We start from the raw sequence: 26,087 nt of genomic DNA on the forward strand, positions 1-26,087 counted from the left end.
GTGATATTGAAGCCTTAGAATATCTTGGCATTTTGTGAGAGACACCATGAAATATGTTAGGGGTAGCCACTGCTTATAGAGATACAGACATGCAGAAGGCTGTTCTCACAGCCAGTAGTCATGGAGATGTGTGCCATCACCCATGGCACCAACACGATATTCATTCACTCATAAAATTCTATGCTGTCCATGCCATAGAAATAGTGGACCTCTATCACATGCCAGAAGCTAGCGGAGATGTGATACCCTCATATGCAGGCTCACATGGGATGCATGAAGGACCCATCCTTTTGGACAAGGCATATGTAGCTTTGAGAATATTGGCTACAGGGGCTTTCACTGACCAATGGGGAAATAACGGGTGTATCCCAAGTATCTGCCTCAAAGATATTTCAGTAGTTTCTAGATTCTGTTATGCTACAGCATATGGGAGGAACTTATGTGCTTCCAATACACCATGAAGGAGATAAACAACATCAGACAGGCATTTTATGAAATAGCCCATTTTATCTGTGATACTCGGCCCCATTGTTTGTAACCATATTGTCATAAATGGCTTATTTAAGGAATGGGAACAACTGTACATCAATTAATCAACTTCCATGTGGTCTGCAATGCTTGTGTATAGCATACAATGTGTCAATGCACAACCCAGGCAGTGAACATATTATATCATATAGGGGTTTGGATTGCTTTGTAAAAATGCTAGTGAGATCATTAGTTACTGGTCAGTATGCAAGGAATGGGAAATATATGCTCTGCAAATGAGCTGTTTTAACCTTCCATTGTCAAAAGCAGTTTTTTTTTCCTATTTAAGGACTACATTTAAAATGTGTTTGCAGAGCAATGCTAGGGTCTGTCTGATTTTTTTAGTACAAATTGTTTAAGACACTTGGAATGCAGCATAAATTTGGCTCAATGGTAATTTGAAGGGAGTTATTATTCTGACCACTCAGTGCACAAATGAGTTTAGAAGATTAGTTGCTTATGAGTGCTGGTTTCATGCTATATTTGTGAAATGAATTGATCAGTTTGTGTTTGCCCACATTAGTAGAACATGATTACCAGATATTAAGTGTGGTATTTTGTGTTTAAAGCAAACAAATCCAAATTATTATTAGCTAGGGAAATTTGTGCTGGAATATTTTATTTCACTTGATGTCTAAGTCCTCTTGGATTAAAAACTGTATTTTATATGAAGGCTAGCATTTTAAACAAAAAAAAGATACCAAGGCAATGTCTTCAGATGGAAAGATGCAACCATTAGCAATTCTGAAGAAATTACGTTGTCCTAACAGACATTCCTAGGTTACTTAGGTCACTTGCCATATGAATGTAATATTCGGCTATTTGGATTGCATTAACATATCTGCTCACTATTAAGTTTGATCTCTAAAGCAGTTGTATATTCTAAGCATTTATATTCATCTAGGTGGACACTGTTCATTTGAGGAGTACATGGGAAATGAACCTCAATTGCTTTTCAATCATGGTCACTAAATATGTAGTAATAAGTTACATGCACACGCTAGTGTCATTAAATTAACTTAAAAAAGTACAGATGTTCAAATGACAAGTAATACATACATATCTAAAAACACTGTGTGAGAATGAATAATGTTGTAGGCCATACAGAGGTTTAAACCAAAAGCAAAAAGGTCACACACACTCACACACACACACACACACACACACACACACACACACACACACACACACACACACACGCACGCACGCACACGCACACACACACACACACACACACACACACACACACACACACACACACACACACACACACACACACTCACCCCTAATCCATAACTTTTGGTATATCAGAAAGTCTTGGCATTAGAAGAAACCTTACTTACTGTTAAAACAAAGATATGATAAACAAAAAAATTACATTCTATGTTCTTACATGCAAAAGCTTCTGCAATTGTCAGTCAGTGCTTTTGATAAAAATAAAAGCAGTATACTCTATCAATAACAAGCAAATTTGGCGACTTTCTATACCCTTTGTATGCATATTTTCCATTCTAGATTTTTTCTTTGAAATCCTACCAATTCATCAGTATCTATCAGCTTTACTCTCTTAAATATATTAGTTCTTTCTTTCTCAAAAATGTTCATAATTTTCATATGTAAACTGTCATTTGATTCATTTTGAATATTTTTTATACCACAATATCATAAATAAATGTAACAGAGTTAAATCTGCAGTCAGATTAATTAAACACAAACAGCTCTTCTTAATTGTATTGTATATAATACTTATTTTCACTGGATTCAACTCTGAACCCCAAAAAATAGAAACTACAAGTAATGAAAAATCATATTGGCACAGAACAACAGCACTTAAATTCACTTGTCATAAAAAATGCAACATTTTGTAAAGGTGTAACTGACCTGATGAGCTAACTCATGTGCAATGACTATTGTAACCCATTCTCGGGTTTTTACAGAAGAAGTTGCTGGATCATATAGGAGGGAAGTTTCTCGATAAGTAATTAATCCCCAGTTCTCCATTGCACCAGCTGCAAAATCCGGGAGGGCAATTTGATCTTAAATAGGAAAACAGAATAATTTAAGCATTAGTACAAAATGACATATAGCAACTACTCATAAAGCTTTGTAAAAATGCAATATTCTGACAAGAGAAGTTAACAGGTGGTATATCAGCACAATCATTAATGGAATCAGTGCAACATCATCATTACAATTTAAATATGATGTCTGAGAGAAACTGGAGTAGGTGGTTTTAGAGTCAAAATGTTCACTGTGATAACAACAGAGACCCCCAGATTCTCTATTCTTCCGTGTAGGACTAGCTTAGTCCTGTACAGAAGCAGCTGTTGAGGAGCAGGATGGCAGCGTGCCATGCATATTAATGAAGGCATGCTGTCTGAGCTCCTAATCTTACACGGAGCAGAGTGCAGGGGGCATGTCTGACAGCAGAGCTCTCAGAATATACACACTCCTGCAATGAAGAACAGCAGAAAGCCCTAAAAGAATGAACGAGACCGCTCATAGGTGTTTGCATACCGGCAGCAACATCTCCCCATGTGTAAAGAGCAATAGTAAACACAAACAATATAGGGATCCAATTTGTTTTTTATGAAACAGATTAAATTTAAGCGTAGGTGCGCAGATTTGCCCATCGCTTAGCCACAGTTAATGCAGCTTAAATGGCAGAAGAGGATAAAAAGGAAGATATATGCAAATGAACCAGTATAGCAATAGTGTAGTGGGCAGAGCATCCGCCTTACAAGCAGACATTCCCGGTTCAAGTTCCACTACAGCACATTCCATTTTCCATGTCAAATCACATTATGACCAGTATATTTGCATAACCTACTAAATAACATATATTCGTGAACTGGAGTACTGCATTAAAAGCAGATGTGAGGTGTCAGTGTCATAATGTTGCAAAGTCCACAGATAAACACAGGAATCAGGGATACAAATGGAAGGTAAAATGTGTAATGAATGATAACTCCATACAGCTTCCAAATCCCCCACCTTCCCAAGAACCATTAGACATTACTGTCTAAATTAGTGCAGTGGTAAGCAGGAGTAAGCACTAGTAAGCATGTGTAAGCACTATTAAGCAGTAGTAAGCGGGAGTAAGCATATGTATGCACTAGTAAGCGGGTTTAAGCCCGTTTGCATGGGGGTAAGCAATGCACACACAGGTTAAGCAATATTGAAGCTAACTCTCTGTAAGCATATTTAACCAGAGGTGAGCATTGCTTACCCTCGCGAAAACTCACCCAAACCCACTTAGAAGTGCTTAAAAGTGTCTTAACCACTCTGTATCCAATGGCCGTTGTTCTGCCCAGCAACAAAATAAACAGGTTTTGAACCCAGGACCCTATACACTATAGTCATAGTAGTTAACCACCAAGCCATCACAGCAGTACACAAGAATGATGTATCACCAAACAAATCTTCACTATAGTAAAATAAAACTGAAGATGTGAAAGGAATCAGTATACAGTCATATGTTCTATAACCCACTACATAAAATAAATATGTGAACTGGAGTACAGCAGTAAACCCAGATGTGAGGTGTAATTGTAAAAGAGTGTTGAAGTCCCCTATTAAACACAAGGACCCCAAACAGTGTATGTACACATGAATCATGGATACCAGGCATATATATATATATATATATATATATATATATATATATATATATATATATATATATATATATATATATATATATATATATATAATGAATAATAAACCAAGGCCAAAAAGCAGATATAATGCAAAGTAAATATTAAGCAATGCTAAGCATTGCCAGGCCAGCTTAGTTGGTGTAAGCAATGTGTAGGCCAGTTAACTCAATTTGCCCAGTGGTATACCCCTTTAAACAATGCCAACTTTAGGTAAGCAGGTTTGCCCATAGCTTAGCCTTTTCAAAACTGGCCAGTCATGGCAAAGTGTGGGAATTCAGCCCTACTTAAACCCAACAGACAGGAATACATCTTATAACTGGTTGTAGCTTACCCTTGCAGGCATCGTGTCAGGAAGGGGAGAGGGAGTGCACTTCCGGGAGCAGTGCTGGGGCATCCAGGAGTTCAGACTCATGGCAGGACTCCTTGTCAAAGACCATGATCAGAAAGTGCTGCAGGACCAGTACCAGGATTCTCAATTAAAGGCGGAAGCCTTGCCCTTGACCTCACAAGCACCACTGGCTTACCCAGAACTGGTGAGCAGGTCAGGCATCACTATGCCGACCTCAAGCGGCGTAAGGGGGATCTCTTGGATCAGTGGATCTAAGAAGCTAGGAGGACAGGGGAGGTCCCAGCTGTGTGTAAGTATCACTCCACTACCTGTTTAATAATTGCCAGCTCATGTATATTATGGATAGGTATGGCTAAATATTCCTCTTATTTCCTTTACAGTGGCAAGTGAGCGGGCCGCGAACCAGGAGGCCCATGGCTGTCGCTTGGAGAGGTTGCGACGTAAGGCAGGTTAGTAATACTCTTGCATGTACTGTCATAGGAAATAAATATAACTGGATAAGTAAGTCAATTGCCTGTAAAAAAACTGTATTGTTTAAGGCAAGTACTGCATACACTGGAGAATATGACAGGAAGAGTCTCATATAGTTTTTATGTAAATAAAAGCATAATAGCCTGACAATAAAGGTCTAACTGCTGGACTGCATGTGTATACTCTGGTATCATAGGGTAATGCAGATTTGCAATCACTTAATAGTACTGTTGTATTAAGCACTGTTACCCACACTGTGCAACATAAATAGAATGTGTAGGAATGTCTGAACATGACTGGTGTAATCCCCAGAGGTCATTTAGTACAACTGAGAGAGACATAGACAGAAAACAGTGAAAAGACAGACAACAAAATCTGAATAACACATGCAACTGAGACGTGAACTGTTGTACTTTTAGCACACACAGCCATGGTTTGAACCCTGGGAGTGGTAGTAATTTGCATACAGAATCATACCCCACAACTGTACAGATATGTCCAGAATGTCCAGTAAATTGGCCCATATCTGCTGCCTGTCACTCTGTCCCCACGGGAAATCAGTGGGATGATGCCAGACGTATAGGCAGCAAACAAGAAATAGGTTCATAGGTTCATAGGTTGGTACTAGGTTATCAGCCCTAGGGCCTATACAAGCCTAGCCATAACAATTCCCTGGCTATTTCTTCCCACACTATTTACTTCCCTGGACCCCTGTCTAGCAGGGTGACTGACGTGATCCCTGGGGTGAATTTCCTTTCTCCCATCCAATAATCAAGGTTCCTTTTGAAGAGGGTCAAAGAGGTGCTTTGCTTGACATGTATGGGCAGTCTATTCCAGAGTCTGGGGAGTCTCTGGGTCAGGAACCTATCCCTCCAGCATGTTTTGTTTATTGTGATGACAAGGTTTAGATCCCTGGAGCGTGTGGCTCTGAGGGATTGGGATAAAACTGATTGTCACACATCTATAAAAACAAACCTGTCATGCTAGCATCTCCACAAACTGTTTTGAGAGTAATAAGCCAAGTATGTCCTATCTACACCCACATGTTGTCAAACTGTGACTAGAGTGAGTACAGTAATAGAGTGAGATATATGTGCATAATGCTAATGTGAAATCTGGTACTTTGTGTGGCAACATGCAGGTAGTGCTAACAAACATTGCTCCCACAGGTACGACAGATATGAACAATGTGCTGAAAAATAAAAGCTTGATACCCTGAGCTGGTACTGTTTATGCTGGTATTGTATGGAATTGTGAGTGTTGCAGTTGCTCTAAATAATAAGGTATCACTGATCACTGTCATCCACACTGTGCTACATAATATAACTGTGTAGGAAATCCTGTATAAGAGTGTTGTAAGTCACTAAAGGTTAAAGAGGGCAATAGTCTACATATGTCCCGGTTTACCTGCATGTGGTCAAGACATGGCCAGAGTCTGTGCAAAATGAGATGGACAGGTATGTGTATAACATCAACCTGGAATCTAGAAGTATGTGTAGAAACAGTTAGTGTTAACAAACAATTCCTCCACAGATATACCAGGTAAGAGGTGTATACTGCAGGTAAAACCAGTTCATGTATAAAGATGTCGACAGCAATATCACTGTACAAACTAAGGCAACAGGGTAGTGTAGTAATACTTGTAACATACAGATAACAGCACTGACTAAGAAAGTAATGTAAACTACAGGAATATACTAGCTGTTAGTTAACATCTTTCTCCCCCCACCATATCTCCAACAATACACTAAATACCCACCTCAGCTGGTACGTGATGACTCCACTGTTATGTTGAGACATATGTCCTATTGGTTGATACTTATTTAAATCACAGCGGTCCCACCTGTCCCACCTTAGCTGGTCATGGCACTGGGCACCAGCACATCTGGGGCACAACCCAGGACTTCCTCGTCCATTGGTCCTGCACCACCTTCAGGTGGAACCCACCTTAGGGGATGGGGCTCACCCCCCCCATGAGCGAGCATGGACAGGAAGCTGTCACCTGTCGCCAGGTCCGGGTCATGGTGCATAGAGAGCTCAGTCATCAGTTTGGAGATCTTCTGCTCCAGCTCAAGGGCTGCATGTCATGACTAGAGGGTTGGCCTGGCTCTCCAACTCATCTTCCAGCACAGCCACCTTCGGGGCTGTGAAGGTGCAGTGGTGACTGCCCATGGGTGGGGATCTCAGTCCCACTGTTTCTACTAGGGGGCTCATGGGCTTCAGATTTCCCAACACCCCTCCCCATCAAGGTGTTACCCCCACATGTGTCATATACTGCCCCTGCATGCATCTTGTTTGTCTTGCCTGTTAACCTACCCAACCTACCTCCCCAAATATACCTATCCCTCCCCAACATCCCACTCTCACCTGAAAAAAAAAGGGCAATCTGTTCCCCAAAAAAAAAAAAAAAATCTCACCCCATACATAGCTTTCCATTGGACGCATGTAATCTGGTCTAATTTGCATCACAACATATTAATGTTGTCCTCACCCCTCCATCAGGGGTTTGAGTGTCCAAATATACCTCCAAATTCAGTGTATATGCACAGCTGTTGCTGTAGAAGAAATGGAAAGCTATGAACCTTCCCTAAACCCTCCTGCACATCACTAGCTATTTTCCCTACTGTCTTTCCCTCTTTGTGTCCCTTTTTCACCACTTTCCTATCAACCCTTTTTTCTTTTCTTTTAAAGAAATTTGCACAGGGGTAAGCAGGAGTAAGCACTTTTAAGCAGCAGTAAGTGGGTTTAAGCCTGTTTGCGTGGGGATAAGCAATGCCTACACAGGCTAAGAAATTTAGAAGCTGAGTACAAGAAACTGTAAATGGAAGTTAGCAGTGCTTACCTCCATGCAAACCTGCTTACAACTGCTTAAAAGTGCCTTAATCACTCTGTATCCAATGGCCCTTGTTCTGCCTAGCAATAAAATTAACAGCTTCTGCAAGGCTCAAGCCCAGGACCCTTCACACCATAGCCAAAGTAAGTTACCACTAAGCCATGTCAGATACACATAGCTCTCATGTTTTCACAAATATCATGAAATACATTTCCTGTACTGTTGAATGACTGGGCCCAGTCATTCAACAGTACAGGAAATGTATTTCAACATGTAGATGTATGTGTGTGTGTGTATCTATATATATATATATATATATATATATATATATATATATATATATATATATGTATGTATAAACATCTATACATACATATTTATACATCTATAGATACATAAGTCTACATCTATATGTCTTTATATACAGGTTCATAGGTTCATAGGTAGGTACTAGGCTATTGGCCCTAGGACTAATATAAGCCTATCCAAAAAGATACCCTGGCTTTCGCCACCCGAAATAATTATTTTCTTATGCCCCTGTCGAGCAGAGCCACAGAAGTGATCCCCGGGGTGAATTTCGTATTTCCCATCCAATCATCAAGATTTTTCTTGAAGAGTGCTAATGAAGAGATTAGTAGATAAAATCAAGCTACACCTCCACAGCTGAAACGAAATATAAACATAAAACCAAACTTTAATATGGTACTAAAACCATTGAAGCAGACAGAATCCAAATGAAATAAAATAAATACAGAACACAAAGTCCCAACTCTGTAACTCGATAAGTGCTTTCGGTATGAAACCTTCCTCAGATCGCATTTTTTACGTCTAATGAAGAGATTTGTTTGATATAGATAGGTAGTTTGTTCCAGAGTATGGGAAGTCTCTGGAACAGGAATCTATCCCTCCAGCATGTTCTGTTTATTGTGGTGACAATGTTTAGGTCCCTAGAGCATGTAGCTCGAAGGGATTGTGATTTCTGTAAGTGGAGCATGTCCAACAGCTCTGGGTTTGACATAGCTTTGTATGTTAGGCAGAGATCACCTCTGAGTAGGAGATATGCGACGGAGTAAAGTTGGAGTTTTTTAGATGGTCTGCATAGGGCATCTGTTTGAGGCCTGTAATCCTCTTTGAGAGGTATTTCTGTGGCCTTTCCAGTTGTTGTAGATGTCTTATGAGGTACATACCAAAAGGGATGTTGTACTCAATAATAGGTCTAATGAGTGCCGAGTAGAGGGGAACAATGACTTCTTTTTTCCTGAATGAGAAACCTTTTGTGATGAGGTGTGCCATGTAGAAGGATTTTCTGACTAATATGGTGATGTGATTATCAAAGGAGAGACTGCTGTCCACCTTTGTCCCAAGGTCTCTTATCATGCTTTTGATGTTAAGTAGACTACCACCTATGTGGTAGTTCATGGGTACAGAGTTTTTACCAAAGGGGATGACAATGCACTTTTTGTCATTGACCTTGAGGCCATGGCTTTGATACCATGCATCTGTCTCACTGAGGCCCTTTTGTAGGATGTCAACATCATCAGGAGTTTCGATTTTGGCTCCTAGTTTGCAGTCATCTGAGAACTTCATTAGCCAAAGACCTTCTGTGTTAGCATGTACTTCAGAGAAGTAGATACCAAACAGGAGAGGACTCAGGACTGAACCCTGTGGTACTACACATGTCACTGATCTGAAGTCAGATTTGAAGTCTGCTACTTTCACAGTGTGGGTTCTGTCAGTGAGCCAGTTGGCAACCCATCTTGTGACATAGGGATTTATACCTAGTTTAGTGAGTTTACCTATAATTCCAGAGTGGGGGATGGTGTTGAAAGCCTTGGCAAGATCTAGATAGGCTTTGTGGACCACCTTAACCTCATCTACGGCTTTGGTGACTGCTTCAAAGAAGTCTATCAGGTTTAAGAGACAGGATCTGCCTTTTGCAAACCCGAACTGGGTGGGGTCCAGAGTTTGGAGATTACCAATGTCTTTGTTTATAAGTTCCATGATGATACGTTCCACGGCCTTGCAGACCAGGCTCGTCAGGCTAATGGGGCAATAGTTCCCGGAGTCCGTGGTGACTCCCCCTTTGTGGAGTGGGATAACCCTCACTGTGTGACATTCAGAGGGAAGACATCCTGAGGTGAGGCTATGATTGAACATGGTACTTAGGTGGGGTGCCAGTTCATTTTGTAGTTTGTGTAGAATGCGGCCTGGGATGTTGTCAGGTCCCATGGATGCTGTGTTCTTGGCTTTGGAGAGTGTGTTTTGTACCTGTGCAGCTATGATTACAGGAACTTTGCATTCTTCCTGTATAGAGATGGGTCCTTTAGGGGGTGAGAGGGGGCTAAAGTTAGCACTGAGCCTATCTGCCAGGATGCTGGCAATATCTGTTGGTTCTGTATATTTAGTGCCATTGTGCTGTAACTCAGAGCAGATCTGAGTGTTGCCATTGAGATTCTTGACATAGCTATGGAATGCTTTGTGTTTGTCCTTAGAATCAGTGTCAATTTTGTTTTCGTAACTAGCTTTGGAGGATTTTATGAGGGATCTCAGCTTCTTACTGAGGCTAACCAAGGAGTTCCTCCAATCATGGGGTTTTACTCTTTTTTGCAACAGTTTCTTTCTTCTGTTGTAGAGTTTGTTTATGGCACGGGACCACCAGATTGGCTTTCTTTTTTTTGGAGGATAGCATCTTGGTTCTGTTAGGGATAGTACAATCCATGCACGTATGTATGGCACAATGTACATGGTACAGTAATATATATATATATGTGTGTGTGTGTGTGTGTGTGTGTGTGTGTGTGTGTGTGTGTGTGTGTGTGTGTGTGTGTGTGTCTAAGCATAAATCTATATCTATATGGATTCACTTTAGAAGCTCGAAATACTGAAATGTTGAAATTCAGTATTTTGAGCCCATACAGTGGAATCCTAACAGGAGCAAAAGCTCAGAAGCGCAACATTCAAAACCTCAAATACCGGAGGTTTTGAATTTTGCGCTTCTGAGGTTGCACTGTGGTTATGGATTCAGGTAAGTGTGTTTGTGTGTGTTAAATGTTTTGGGTAGAGGCTGTGGTGTGTGTTAGTGTGTTTTGTTGCTGTGATGTGTGTGTGCGAGCAGAATGTAGCTTGTGTGGTGGTGTTGTGTGTTTGTTTGTGTGTAGTGTGACCTTGGAGTTAGAATATTTATGTAGGGAGGGTGTGGGGGTGCAGGGGCGGCTTGCCCCCCCTGCTTTTATGTAGTAGAGAGCTTGTGTTTGTGTGTTGGGTGGATGGTGTGTGTGTCTGTGCAGTAGAAGTGAGAAATTCAAAATTTCCGCTGTGCGAGATTTTGAATTTCGTGTTTCTGAGTTTTCTATGTTTTAAAGATTCGGCTTTAAAGCTTCAAAATACTGAATTTTGAAATTTCAGTATTTTGAGGATATAAAGTGAAACAATCTATATAGGTATATACAGACATAAATCTATAGATATAAAAGGGAACATAACAGAAACATATATGTCCACATGCACCGTTAATAGGGTTGAGGGGGCCCAAACAACATGCGTTCTGTACATATTGATATCCCCCCCACAGACAAATGTCTGCCCTGCAGTACAATGCCAACTGTTGCAGATCCCATAACCAGGACCTGACACAACATGGGCACAAGATGTTAACAGTACTCCATCCCACCTGTGTGATGTCAGGCTGGTATAAGTAACATACCATGCAGTACAGTCTGGCTATCATAGGGAATGTACCGTGTGGAAGCAATCAACATTCCTAGGATACATATACATAGAAACATATATGCAGATATATATAAATATATATATATATATATATATATATATATATATATACATACACATATATATATATTTATATATATATATATACACACACACACACACACACACACACACACACACACACACACACACACACACACATATATATATATATATATATATATATATATATATATATATATATATATATATAGATATGTAACTACACATACACACACAGATACGTATAGGAAGATACATATGTAAAAAGTGCACGCAATACGGAACTGCCATTATGCCTACAGTTGCCACCTTACCAACTAGACACTGTATGAGCCACCCATACAAATGGCAGTTGTTGCCTGCAACATATACCCACAGAGAAGTCAAAGGATATAACACCACACACAGGTTTGCATACATGGGAAAGCTTTATTTGTGTACTATTACAGTTCTATATGCCATGTCATATAGCTGTTTAGAGACTGACATACATATAAACAGAGTAATGCAACTGTGAAACAGTTATATTAATACAGTAGCCTGGAAAGGTTTGCATATGTTGCTGTCCAGGCCGAGGCCTTCAAGTAGTACAATAGTAAAGACAGACTGGGTCACAGGATACCAATCAGTCAACAGTAAGTAATGCAGATGTATAGTCCAGCAGCCTCTATCTACACTCTGTACACAAATTCTAGGGGGTAAAGACCTCAGTTGACACAATGGGATGTATCTGTTACATAACAAGGCATAACTGACACCATCACAATCACACTGACAAACAGAACAGCCTGTATGGCAGGAAGCAGTAGGCCTGCATTTACCAAAGGTGAATTGTATGGTAATGTACATCCAGACACCTTAAGGCAGCTTACCCCTGATACCCCCACATGTTGTAACAGCCTAGGTTAGTTATGGTGCATCCCCCCAGACTCAATAATACAGGGCCATATACCACTGTTACATACACTGTCCTCTGGAGTGCATGAGGGCACACATGTATTGTGTATTTGAAGCCCACACATAAATGGACCCAACCCCACAATATGTGTGAGGGACACAACAGAAGTGGACTCATGGCAGGAATGGCAGCATGACAGACTCACAGCCCACTACATAACACCCCCTGACAGCATGTCATATGTACAAAGCCTGGTGTGTAGGTGGAGGACAGAGGCTGGAACACAGGCCCATATGTGTAAAACTGTTGTCATACACTAAGCAAGTCACTGGTGTTACAAGATAGTCTGCAACATACCCTTAGGCAAGAATATGAAGTTAGAAACAGAAATTAATGTAGCCATGTACTGATAGCACTCAACACACACACACTGCCAGTGATATATCTGACACAAGACCTGTGTGGTGGACAGACAAAACATAATAGGCACACCTGTGGCCATCAAGTGGATAGGCCCACAGTTGAGAGCTAGGCAGACAGACTACATTCCGCGTTAAACAAGTATGTACACACAATCCCTGTAACACAGGGCTGAGCCATGCTTAGCAGGTGTCGCCACTGCTGCAATTTAAGAACTAAGCTGATTTGTGCACTGGTAAGTGAAGCCTACACTGTGTAAGCACCCATACCTATACCCGGAGATTAGCACTGCTTAGCTTCACACAAACCCGCACAAACGTGCTTAAAGTTGCTTAAAACTGCCTTAACCACTCTGTATCTGACAGCCCTTGTTCTGCCCAGCAATAAAATAAACAGCCCTTGAACCCAGACCCTGTACACTAAAGTCACAACACTTAATCACTATGCCATGACCACTGTGAAAACAGCTGTTGCTTTTCCAATATATCTGTCAATACACATATTGAGTAGTATTGAACAATTGCCTTTACTTCCACAATTGTGTAGTACTTGTTATTAATATGACTGTTACATCACATATGTTGTTTTCTCATAATGTACACATAGCGGATACAAACAGTGAGATACATCAGGGAGTGTATACACAACCGTGAGGCTTACACATGACAGGAATATGGATATATACATATAATCGGTTGATATATGTCTACATGTACATACACATGTATATTCATACATATGTCTGTATAAACATCTTTATAGTGCAACATATATATGGCCATGTGTACATCTCTTTGTATGTACATATATAAATATATATATATATAGAGAGAGAGAGAGCGAGAGAGATTAGAGATTAGATATAGATATTTAGATATATGTATATATATGTATGCACATCCTGTGTGTACAGATATGCCTATTTATGTAGACATATATGTAGATATCTATAAATATATGTGCACACATATCTATTCTGATATACCTATTACTGTCAATATATATGTAGCTATCCATAAGTACATGTGCATATGTATCTCTATCTGTGTATGTGTATATTGCTGTGTATATGTATATATCTGAGTGTTTGTATGTATATATATATATATATATATATATATATATATATATATATATATATATATGTACATATACATATACATCTATGTATGTTGATATGTATATGTGTAAATGTCTATATAGATATATGGATAAGTATATATACATATATGTTCACCATATGTCCCAAACATGTAGTGGAGCCCTACCTCAGCCCCAATAGTCCCAACCTCTTAGTGCAAGGGGATGTCAGGTATGTATTGCAGGTATATATGTAGATTATTGCTACTGCGGTAGGGGTTATCTTCACAGATGTTGTGTGTGGAAGATCACATCTGCTTTTAACATGTGTGCCATTGGCCACCGACAGACATCCTAAGGACATCATAGTACAGTACCACTGCTAGCACAATAATGGTCCTGTGGACTACAGCAGAGATATGGCCAATAAATGTGGAAAGTCTGACACATTCTGGTCAATCCAGAGGTATACACAGAACATCTTAGTGCAAGACATAAGCCAGACAATGTGGATGTTAGCCATGTAGACAGGTATATCATGTAAACACTGATATACATTTGCCCCTATAGGTTATGCATTCACACACCCCTGTCTGTTCTGACACATACTAACCTCTGGTACAGAGGTGCCATGGCCACATACTACCCACTAGATATTCACATACATCTGTACAGCATCCCACTGCTTTGTCTGACATACATGACTGCTATGGTGGCCTGGCAGCAGTACATCTGGCAAGTATCTGGACATAACAACACACTAGGTAAGTACACTAAACTGCTAGGCATGTAACAAAGCATTGTGCAGGCTACAGGCAGACAGCCACAACACTGGCCTACATTTCTTATGGGGGAATACACATGTACCTGCATATATAGCAGGCTGTACTGGCATGTCACAGCACAGAGTAACAGACACCTGTGTGAAAGTGCATAACCACAACCAATGTGAATACAGCCACAGCCACATATGGCAACCAGCGTAATATTACAGTATATGGACTATCTGATCAACACCATCCTCATATGTGCCACTCACACATTAACCCTACATATACTGGGCCACTAGACAGTGTGGTCCGATGCCTGTCTGTGGTATGTGACATGTGTGTATTTGGCCCTACAAACATGCAAGCTGATAGGGTACCATACAGTGGAGCAGCATGTAACATCAGATAGAACAGGACCAAGAACAATGACATCTACCACAGTCTGTACACAGGCCAAGGTACATATTCACAATACACACACTATTGACACTCACCATAAGTACACAGACCTCAATACTGTACACACAACCACAGATTGCCCAGGCTATGTCCTCAAAGATAACCCCTACTATACATAACATGTGTTGCAGTCTGATATCTCACTGGCTTGTTATCAGATATGATATCAATAAATTACGGTATACAGAACATATGCACTTCTTACTGCATGACATATATACACTGGTTGACAGAGTTGTGGCTGGAGGCACAGACACAGGGCCAATATTGACATGTTGCTGTGATAACCTCATACATTTACTGTTGTAACAGGGTTTGTTATGACATATGTCCTATGACTGATATGACATCAGTAACTCTCATGTCTGTCACCATGTACTGTCTGCAATCTTCACACTTATGCTTCTGCAGTTCACAGATAGGTGCACTGTGAGTAACACAAGAAACAAAAGGCACCACACACTGCCCAGTCTGCAGATGACCCTATAGATGGGGGTTTCCTCAGAAACATAGCACTGTCATGACAGGTATTAAAACATGTAGACCAGCCATATCCACAAACACCCTATTAAACCAACATTACTCCAAATGCAAAATAGTGACACTTACATTCTGTAGTCATGTCTCCTGTGTGTTGACCTGTTTCCACAGTGTATATTGTTAGAGGTAAATCCCCAATCCATTGGTGATGCTGTTTGCCAAACAACAGATCTAGGTACTGCTCACAGTGAATGATAAGGCCCAACACCAACATGATGTTCCTTGATATTGGAGTGTGTTTCCATGCAATTGGCTATGGAAATGTTACCACAGCTGTTCCATATGGAATCAGCTAGAGGAGGGCTGCAATAGCATCACTTACAAAACACATGCTGCTGCCTAAGCAAAGCAGGTGTACATCTCCACATCCACCACAGAGGGAGTGAGAGAGGCAGACAGAGGCAAAGATAGGTCAGGGAGGGGGTGGGAGAGTAAAACCTAAGTATGTTTGTATCACACGCCTACCAGTACAGGGTATGAAACCCATGACTGACTATGTATTGGTATCACATGTCTATGCAGTTATTGGATGCGCCACATAGCATACATGTTGAGGAGCTCTCCAAACATATATGTGATGGTAAGTGACATCTGCAACAGTTATATGGTAGCGATATGGTAGGTGTAGTACTTGTGCCTGTCCACATAAACAGGTGTCAGCATCAACACAGCTACACTCTCTCAGGGACCCACACACACTGACACACTGGCAGGGTCAGGAATACAACTCCTCACTAGTTAGTGTGCCACAGTACAGTACTGTGCAGGTATCACATGCATCACAGGGGTTATCTGGAGGTTATATGGGCAAAGGGTATATAGAGGTGTCTGACATCAGACAGCATGCTTCAGTATGCCAATGGCATCTTACACCACACACACAGACACAGGGTGGCAGTACCGACATGCATGGGTGCATTGCTTCAGGGGTGTGTAGTGGTTGACTGTGCCAGGAGGCTCTACAAGGCTAGGTGATGGGTATACCTTGGCATCAGGCCACATTACAATGGTCTGCAGTGTTTCTCAGGGGTGTAGTGTCTGGATTGGCCCAGACAGGTGGGTATTGTATTCACCATCCGGTCACCTGGGTAACTATTGTGTGTGGCCATTGCTGTGCATTGCTTGCCATGCATGTGTTCTTTAGTCCATGACATGGACAGTGTCTGGGATGTGCACACATCCCACATGCATGTACAGTGACATATGGAACTGTACCTGGGGGTGTCTGGTCCATGTTGTGTACACATATTGCTATCATCAGATGTGCCAGCCCTGGCCTCATGTGGCAGGAAGAGATAATGAGCAGCAGGTTGACCCTGCACCTACATTGATAGCATGATACAGGTATTCCCTGGTGTCAGTGTCATCTGTCCATACAGGGCATGTGTTTAAGGCATGGTATGTCCTTTGTGGGTCACATTTGATGGCACCACAGGTGTTGCAGGTGTCCAGTGGGGAACATAATGAAGGCACACTCTCTGCATGTACATGGCTATTGTACTGATGGACAGGGTGCCATGCCCTCTGTTGTCCACTGCAATCAGACCACAGTTACTATCTCTGGGCAATATGCAGGGTACTACCACCATAGCAGTTGTTGCCTAGGCAAGTGTGTTTGTGTATGAGACATAGGTTGAGAGTGTTCTCTGGGTAATACAATGGTTGCTAACTTTGTTCACCAGGCCTTGATGTCACATGTAGGGGTATGGATTGGCACCCCAGCCTCTCAGTTATTTCACATCTGTTATCCTTATAAAGTGGACATTGTGACATATAATAGGGCTACCATATAAGAAATGTGCAAAACCCACTCCATAATGAGTCCAGTTGTTACACACTCATGACCACCTCCACACAGGATATGAATGACAAACACAGACACACATCTGCCATGTTTGGGATTAGAACTCCTACCTAACTAGTTTATTACACTACAGCAGTATGCAGTTATAGGGCGCGCCATGGAGATTACTGGTGAACTCCTTCCCCAAAGGTGTATTTCACAGTGAATGACATCAGCAGCCTTGCCAAAGTAGGGCATTTGATCTGTGGTGAGTGTGACTAGCCTAAAAAGCACTGCTCCCTACACAGACATAGAAACACACACATATCCCCACTTGCCATGTGTAGGAATAGAACCCCTACCAGAGTACTATGTTACATTACAGCATTACGCTCTTATAGGACGTGCCATATAGATTACTGAACTACACCTTTCCCAAAGGTGTATTCCACAGTGAATGACATCAGCAGCCTTGACAAAGTAGGACATTTGAATTGTAGTGAGTGTGACCAGCCTAAAAAGCATTGCTCTCTACACAGACAGACACACACACACACACACACACACACACACACACACACACACACACACACACACACACACACACACACACACACACACACACACACACACACACACACACACACACACACACACACACACACACACACACAGTTGCCATGTCTGGGATTAGAACTCCTACCTAACTAGTTTATCACACGACAGCAGTACACAGTTATAGAAAGCACCATGGAGATTACTGAGCTATACCTTTCTGAAAGGTGTATTTCACAGTGAATGACATGAGCAGCCTTGGCAAATTAAGACATTTGAATTGTAGTGAGTGTGATTAGATTGCTCCCTGCACAGACAGACAGACACACACACACACACACACACACACACACACACACACACACACACACACACACACACACACACATGGTTGCCATGTCTGGGATTAGAACACCTCCCTAACTAGTTTATCACACAACAGCAGTACGGTCATAGGACGTGCCACAGAGATTACTTGTGTATGCCTTCCCCAAAGGTGTATTTCACAGTGCATGACACCAGCAGCCTTGCCAAAGTAGGGCATTTAATCTGTAGTGAGTGTGACTAGCCTAAAAAGCATTGCTCCCTACACAGACAGACACACACACACACACACACACACACACACACACACACACACACACACACACACACACACACACACACACACACAGTTGCCATGTCTGGTATTAGAACTCCTACCTAACCAATTTATCACACTACAGCATTATACAGTATTTGGGCGCGCCACAGAGATTACTGGATTACTCCATTCCCAAAGGTGTATTACAAAGTGGATAACATCAGCAGGCTTGTCATAGTAGGGCTATGGGAGGGCAGTGTGTGTGAATGGGCCATAACCCATTCGTCTAGAGGTTGACACACCACATGAAGGCACACATGGGGTTATATTCCGCAGGTACGTCTATACAGCTGCTAGATGACTACTGCCTTGTACAGTCAGGTTGCACAGCTAGCACTTGCACCACATAATCCGTAATGCTGATGGTTACCAGTGGCTACTTTCTACAGTGAGTGACATTTACACATCATGTGGTTTTAGCCATTTGGCTGTGTGCTGGGTGGGACAGGCTTCATTATGGATGGCTCTTTGTCACAGTCACTCTCTTCCACACATTTATGTATGTCTACTTTTGGCTTATTATAGTGTGTTGTCCTTGGATATATGTCTGTATTCTTATCCAATGTGTGTGCAAAGCATGACTGGTGCATACTGATAAGTGTATGCACTAACATCTGCAACAGTCAGATATGCATGTTCAACTGTTGTTTGCAGACATGGGCTTCATTTGTTTAAGTGTGTGAGCATGCCCAGTATGACCTTTTGATATGTTGTTGTCTGGCATTGCCTTCATTTCTCTAAGTGTGTGTGAGCATGTCAGTATGCCCTTCTGTATTGAATCTGTGGATCCACTACAGGTAGTTTCTACTCCAGTGCAGACCTTTGTGTTGTACACCTACAGGTAGCAAACTGTTTCTGCAGGTTATCCATAGATCATTTGGCAATATAGGAACAAACTGTGCAAGGGATAGTGTGTACTGTAGGTGACTCTGTCTGTGCTGCTTCTGCTACATGGTACTGGTGTTAGCAGAGATATTCAGACATGTGTACTGTTATACACTGTGAGGTTTCATGTCTTCAAGCACTGTCAGGTGGGCATTCTTGTTCACAGTGATGTCCTTGGGAACAAGGGTGAATGTAGCTGTGTCTGGTATTGTGGACAGGCGCATATATATTCATGGTAAGGTATGCCATTCTGGAGGGGGAGCTGCAGACACTTGCTGCTGGGTCTGTGTATCCAGTTCAGTACCTTTGTACAGTGCTGGCAGAGGATCACATACTTGTACATCCATCATCTTGACAGTATGGCCTTATCTTGCTATGGCAATACCTCACAGCTGTACAGATTCACACAGGTTATCCAGATGCAGGGGCCATGAGTCAGGACATTACCCATATTATTGTGTACAGGCAGGTTTGTAGACACCCATTTATGTATTTGCAGCCAGGGATAGTGTGTGTACACAGATGTGTGTCAGGCCTTGCACATTCCATGCTGCCCATGCTCCCCCCCCCCATTATTCTATCCTCTGCCATACATTATTCATACATTCTCTGATACTTTCCCTAAGGTTATCACCTCATCACAGCTGTGTTTTGGTGTTGGTCCACAGTTCATGCAGTGGAACATGGTGGACATGCTACTGTGGTTTGTCCACATGGCCTTGCATATGGCTTATGTGTGTTATTTGGGTGCCCATGACATAACATGCATTGGCAGTACGTGTGAGACATAGGCCTTTGGCAGAGGCCTGTAGGCCATTTGGTGGTGATGCAGGCAAGCTGTAGCAGGCTGTTGCATTCTGTCAGGCTTACAGTCCCAGACCACCATACAGTATATTCCCCTGGGGTGACAAGGTAGGTGTGCTAGGTGTTCACGACAATACTTTCTATCAGTATTGATCAGGTGGTGTGGATGCTGGCGGGGTGCTACCTACAGCTTGGGACACACCTGCATGGGACACCTGCACTGCATTCTGCATTCTGTCGCTATTGCCATATACAGGTGGGGGTCATATTGTACCCATTCCCAACAGCAGGGATACAACCAGAGAAGTACCTGCGAGTGGTGTTTGGGTAAGCTGGGTGCATGTGTGCTATGGACACTACTTGCATCTGACGCACAGATATGCATGGGGCATTCCAGTTATGGTGGCATGTGCAGGCACATCAGCTGTTTCCCAATACATCAGTCCTACCACCTTTGTGATCTGCAAAGTGTTTGGGCAGATGACACCAGTATTCCCTACTACAGGCCCAGATAATGTGATGCATACCTGCACGTACAATTAAAAGGGTGTGTCCATTTCACAGTTACACATTATATACTGTATGTCTGGGATACTTTCCCCCTGTGTACTGCTTGTATATGTAGCCCAACAGCCATGCCATGTCAATTTCAGATGGTGACATATATTACCACCATAAATTTACAATGGCTTACTACCAGCATGTGTTATATTGGTGGGAATAGTCTTTGGCACTGCAGTTGTGAGGACCTGACCCTGTCATCGGCAGTAGTGGGCAATGGCCACCAGGTCATATCTCAACATGCATAAATACTGACCACTCTTACACAATAAGAAACACACACCAACCTGACACACAAATACTTGCATATTGTACAAATGCTACTATCTATCCTGCTACCTTGGCCACCACTGGGCATCCATGCTCCACTGGTATTATAACTACACATACATGTTACTACATTTCTACATTGGATTCGGGGGGGCACACCTGACTGTTACTTCATGTGTACATAGGATATGGGGGGCACATCTGACTGTTCCTACATTGCTACACAGGATTGGGCAGGGCACATCCGATTGTTACTACATTTCTACATCGGATGGGGGGTCTCACCTGAGTGTTACAACATGTGTACATCATATTGGCGGGGCACACCAGACCAGTACTACATTTCTATATAGGATTGGGTGCCCACATGACTGTTACTACATGTCTATGTAGGGTTGGGGGGCACACTTGACTGTCTCTACATGTCTACACAGGATGGGGGGGGGCACACCTGACTGTTACTACATTTCAACGTAAGATTGGGGGGCCCACCTAACTGTTACTACTGTCTACAAAGGCTATGGGGGGCGCACTTGACTGTTTCTGCATTGCTACACAGGATTGGGGGGCACACCCAACTGTTACTACATGTCTACATAGGATTGGGGTGCACACCTGACTGTTACTACATTTCTACATAGGATTGGGGGGGACACCTGACTGTTACTACATGTCTACATAGGCTATGGGGGGGCACACCTGACTATTTCTTCATTGCTATACAGGATTGGAGGGGGTGTACACTTGACACTTGTACACATTTGCTATGACTGTACTGGTATGTTAGGTACTCTATTTCATTCTGCTTTCTAACCTATCATGCTGACTAGAGGCATGTCAGTGTACTACAGGTCTTATGTTTGATTGACCTACATATTAGTTTCTGACTTCCTACCCTTCAGAACGAACATCCCACTGCCTGAACTAATGTGGTCTGTCAGTGTATGCCTGGGGGGCTACCCATAGACATAATTCAGTGGCCTTAGCACAGCCTTTGTTTGTGTTTCTCTACACCTGTCCTACTGGCTGTGGATGTTGTTGGGTATGTGAACCTCTCTGACTGGCATGTGTGTGTTATATGGACACACATGTGGCCCAGCACTTTTCCTGCAGTGGGTTTTATCAACATGTGTAGTACTGGTTACTGTGGTGACACCCGTATTTGTTACAGATCTCATGCTGCCATTATAGGTGTCTGCTAACTGCTGGCATCCCACTCAGCCACCCGATTCCCTTGCATGCTCACATCCATACCATAGATACAAGTAACAACACATACTACTCCAATCAACAATCGGTAATGGGAGTGACTTACCTTGTGGGTGTGGCAGTATTGAGGATGGTGCTGGGTGCTGCCTATGTCAGATGTGCATCGTACACTCCCTATACATGGTTGAGCACAGGTAGTGTCATGTTTGGCTTCCCTTTTATTGTATGTGTGAGTCAGAGAAAGGTGTCATTCCCTAGATCCCTACTGTGTCAGTGCATGTGCTATGTGTTGCCTCTTTGCCAAGGCCATGGCATTCTGGGCATGCCTCCATCTGCCTATTGGGACAGACTCAGGTTGCTCCTCCTCCGAGTCAGTCTATGCCTGTACAGGCCTTGGCATTGATGGGGGCTGTGTAGCCCTGCCCCATGCTGTTCCTGCTGCAGCTATTTCCACAGGATCATATTGTGCAGCATGGCACATACGATAACAATGTGGGTACATGTAGTTGGTGAGTACTGCAAGGCTCCACCAGATGTGTCTAGGCACCAGAACTGTAACTTGAGCATCCCAAACACACGCTCTATTATGATTCTGGTTTGTGCATGTGTCTCATTATGGCGTTCTTATTCAGGTGTGTGTGCATTTCTGATGGGTGTCATCAGCCACGGCTCCAGTGCATAACCAGAATCCCCCACTAGGTGACCGTAAGGGATGTTCCCATTAGCAAATCTCTGGTACAGCTGTGTCAGATGCCAGATGTGGGAATTGTGATAGTTTCCAGGGCAGCCAGCACACACATTCATTATAATGCCCTGGGCATCGCACACGATCTGGTAGTTGATGGAGGGGAAGCCCTTGCGGTTGATGTAGAGCCTACCCCGCTCACCAGGTGGTGCTTTGATTCATATGTGCGTGCAGTCTATAGCCCCCACCACCTCAAGGTATTCTGATATTTAGTGGAAGAGACGCATATTGCTGGCCAACACCTCCCAGGTGTTGAGGAAATAAATGTACTCACTGGCATGTGCTGACATGGCATCCAGGAACTGGTCAAATACTCTAGATGCTGATGCCTGTGAGATTCCCATGATATCCCCAGTTGGGCTTTGGGAGGTACCTGTGGCTAGTATTTCTAAGCCTACACATACCTTGATATCCACTGGGATGGGTTCCCCTCTGTTAGTTCTGTGTGTCAGGCGTGGCCGGCACAGCTCAACAATTTGCTGTAGGAGGTCCCTTTCCACCCTATAGCGCTCCACTATCTCCAGCTTATGTAGCCCCTGGTAGGTTACCCTGGGTCTGTACACCCTTCTCCATCTCCTCACTGTGGGTTGGTTGACAGCATTCTCATCCTCACAACCATCAGCCTCTTTCACATGTTGATTTATGATAGCTGCTGCAGCCCCTATCATTTTGTTGCTTTTGTTTGTTAAAATTTCCCCACTTGTGCACACTGGTGGTGTAGAGTTTGTGGGAAAAACAGAGGGAAAGGTGTTTGCATAGTTTATAGTAGTGTGTTGGGCTGGGCTGGTCTGCTGCCTGTGTAATTGGCTGATTCTGATACATTTCACCTGCTAGCTATGCTAGTTCTCCTTGATTACCTTCCTACTGCTGTTTTTCCTTTCCATTGCCTTCCTGTTTAAGATTGGGGGTGCACTGCACAAATACAGTGTTCAAATGTGCACAGAGCTGCTATTTCTTGGTTTACTTTTTCTTTTTCCCTTTAAAATCTGGTGCGAGATGTGCACACCCACTTAGGCAATGTAAAGAGTGCTAGGCAGCCTCAGACACACACCCTTGCTTAGCTCTGCTAAGCTAAGGGCAAACCCGAGCTACAGGTCTCCAGTCCACTCACAGTATGCCTGACACACTTCCCTATGATGTCAGCTAACTCCTAGGCTTGCACCAAGATATTCCTGCTCTTACACTGTTGGGTGCTGACTAGCATGCAGGGGAAATCTGGGATTTAGTATCATTACCCTCATTTGCATAGGATTGTCTGCTGATGCATAGTTACATGTCCCACACTGAGCCTCTCCCCTTAGCAATCACTATTCACTGGCCATGTTGTCTTCTGCCTGCCATTGAGAGTAATGGCAAAATAGTGACTTTGGTTAGAATGCTTATTTTATTTTTTTTTTCTTATTTTCCGCCCGATCCTATTTGTGCACCGCTGCCCTACACTTAAACAGCCGATATCGGCTAAAAAATATAAAAGTTGATTTTTTTTATTTTTGCAACTCTTTTCCATGCTACTGGCCTTATAGTTGGCCATTGGCATGCTTTCTACATAATATCCACCCTTTATTTGGAGCTGTCATGGCTCCGTTTTGTAGCTTGCAGAAATGTACTCTCTTACTGGTGGAGTACATTTTTTGCTGATTACACTAGTCCTGCACAGCCGGTTTCCAGCTTCCTGGATCACAAATTCACCTCATTTGCATGGATTTCTCCTGAAAATGGGGTAATTTTCATACAGGGCCTGAGTTTGTGCAGGACTAGTGCAGGAGCGCTGGTGCACATCCCTACAGCTTATTCCTGGTTCGCTCAGCAGCCATATTGCCTCCAGGAGCTCCTGCACTGTTCCTGCACATCATGCAGGGCTTACTGAATCCAGGGGAGAGTCTTCTATGGATGTTATAGGAAAGGGACAGTGGTACAATCATGGAGGATCCATAGTGGTCATTAGGCAGAAGGAGTTCTGCGCGATATTCACATGGAAAAAATAACAAAAATGTGCCAGTTGTGAGGAATAGGAAAAGGGAACATGAGAGAGGAAAAACATTTGAAAAAAAGAAAGAAACAACAATGTGGTGAAGTGTATGTGAATAAGTGATCAAAATACCAGTCTGGCTCAGAGGGAGAAACTTGCACAAAAATGCAGTACCACTAATAAACAAGAACTAGTTACGGTAGGAAGGTACAATATTCAACACAGTAGAAGTATGGTGCTATAAAAATCAGACAATGACATAATTTGTGAACTTTACACAATATACATATAGACATATAGATATAACTATACCCAGAGGCTCCCTTCACTCTGGAATAAAATCCCAGTCCAGATTAGGCAGAGTCCCTCATTGACTCTCTTCAAGAGGAATCTTGATGAGTGGATGGGAGATCGTAGGTTTACCCCGGGTATCACTTCTGTGTCACTGTTAGACAGAGGCACAGTATACTAACCTCGAAAAAGGGCATAGCAAAATTAATTTAAAATGGGTGGCGAAAGCCATACACACTCTGGCTAGGCTTATAAATGCCCTAGGGCAGATAGCCTAGTATGAACCTATGAACCTATGAGATATATACTGCCTGGGGACAGCAGCACCATTCTCTATTTCATATAATGACTGGTAAGTTCTGTGTTCCCACTCATGGTCTCATACAAAATGAAGGGCTCCATGTTGTGTAATTTCTCACAGAAATATACTCTTAACCAGTCCGTATCATGTGTCAGAAACTAAAGGTTTTTGTATCATGTTGCAGAAATTGAAAGTTTTGATGTAGTTATAAGTAAATATCACCAAAATAATTGAGTCAGCTCAACCTCAGTAAGCAACTGGTATCAATGTGTCAGAGTCAGTGAGCAGATGCA

General features: G+C 42.5%; 1 protein-coding gene across 3 annotated transcripts in view; it reads right to left on the reverse strand.

The window, feature by feature from the left end:
* The window catches only part of LOC122807226 (aminopeptidase Ey-like), a 1,536,433-nt gene that overhangs the window by 944,335 nt on the left and 566,011 nt on the right, over window positions 1–26,087 (reverse strand). For all 3 annotated transcript variants that reach the window (XM_044078305.1, XM_044078303.1, XM_044078304.1), the window contains exon 6: window positions 2,410–2,564. In XM_044078305.1, the coding sequence (XP_043934240.1) occupies window positions 2,410–2,564 (155 nt within the window). The remainder of the gene's footprint in view (window positions 1–2,409; window positions 2,565–26,087) is intronic.

Source organism: Protopterus annectens, chromosome 7.part0 (assembly GCF_019279795.1).
Source record: "Protopterus annectens isolate FY-2018-M chromosome 7.part0, PAN1.0, whole genome shotgun sequence".
NCBI classification, from domain to species: Eukaryota; Metazoa; Chordata; order Ceratodontiformes; family Protopteridae; genus Protopterus; species Protopterus annectens.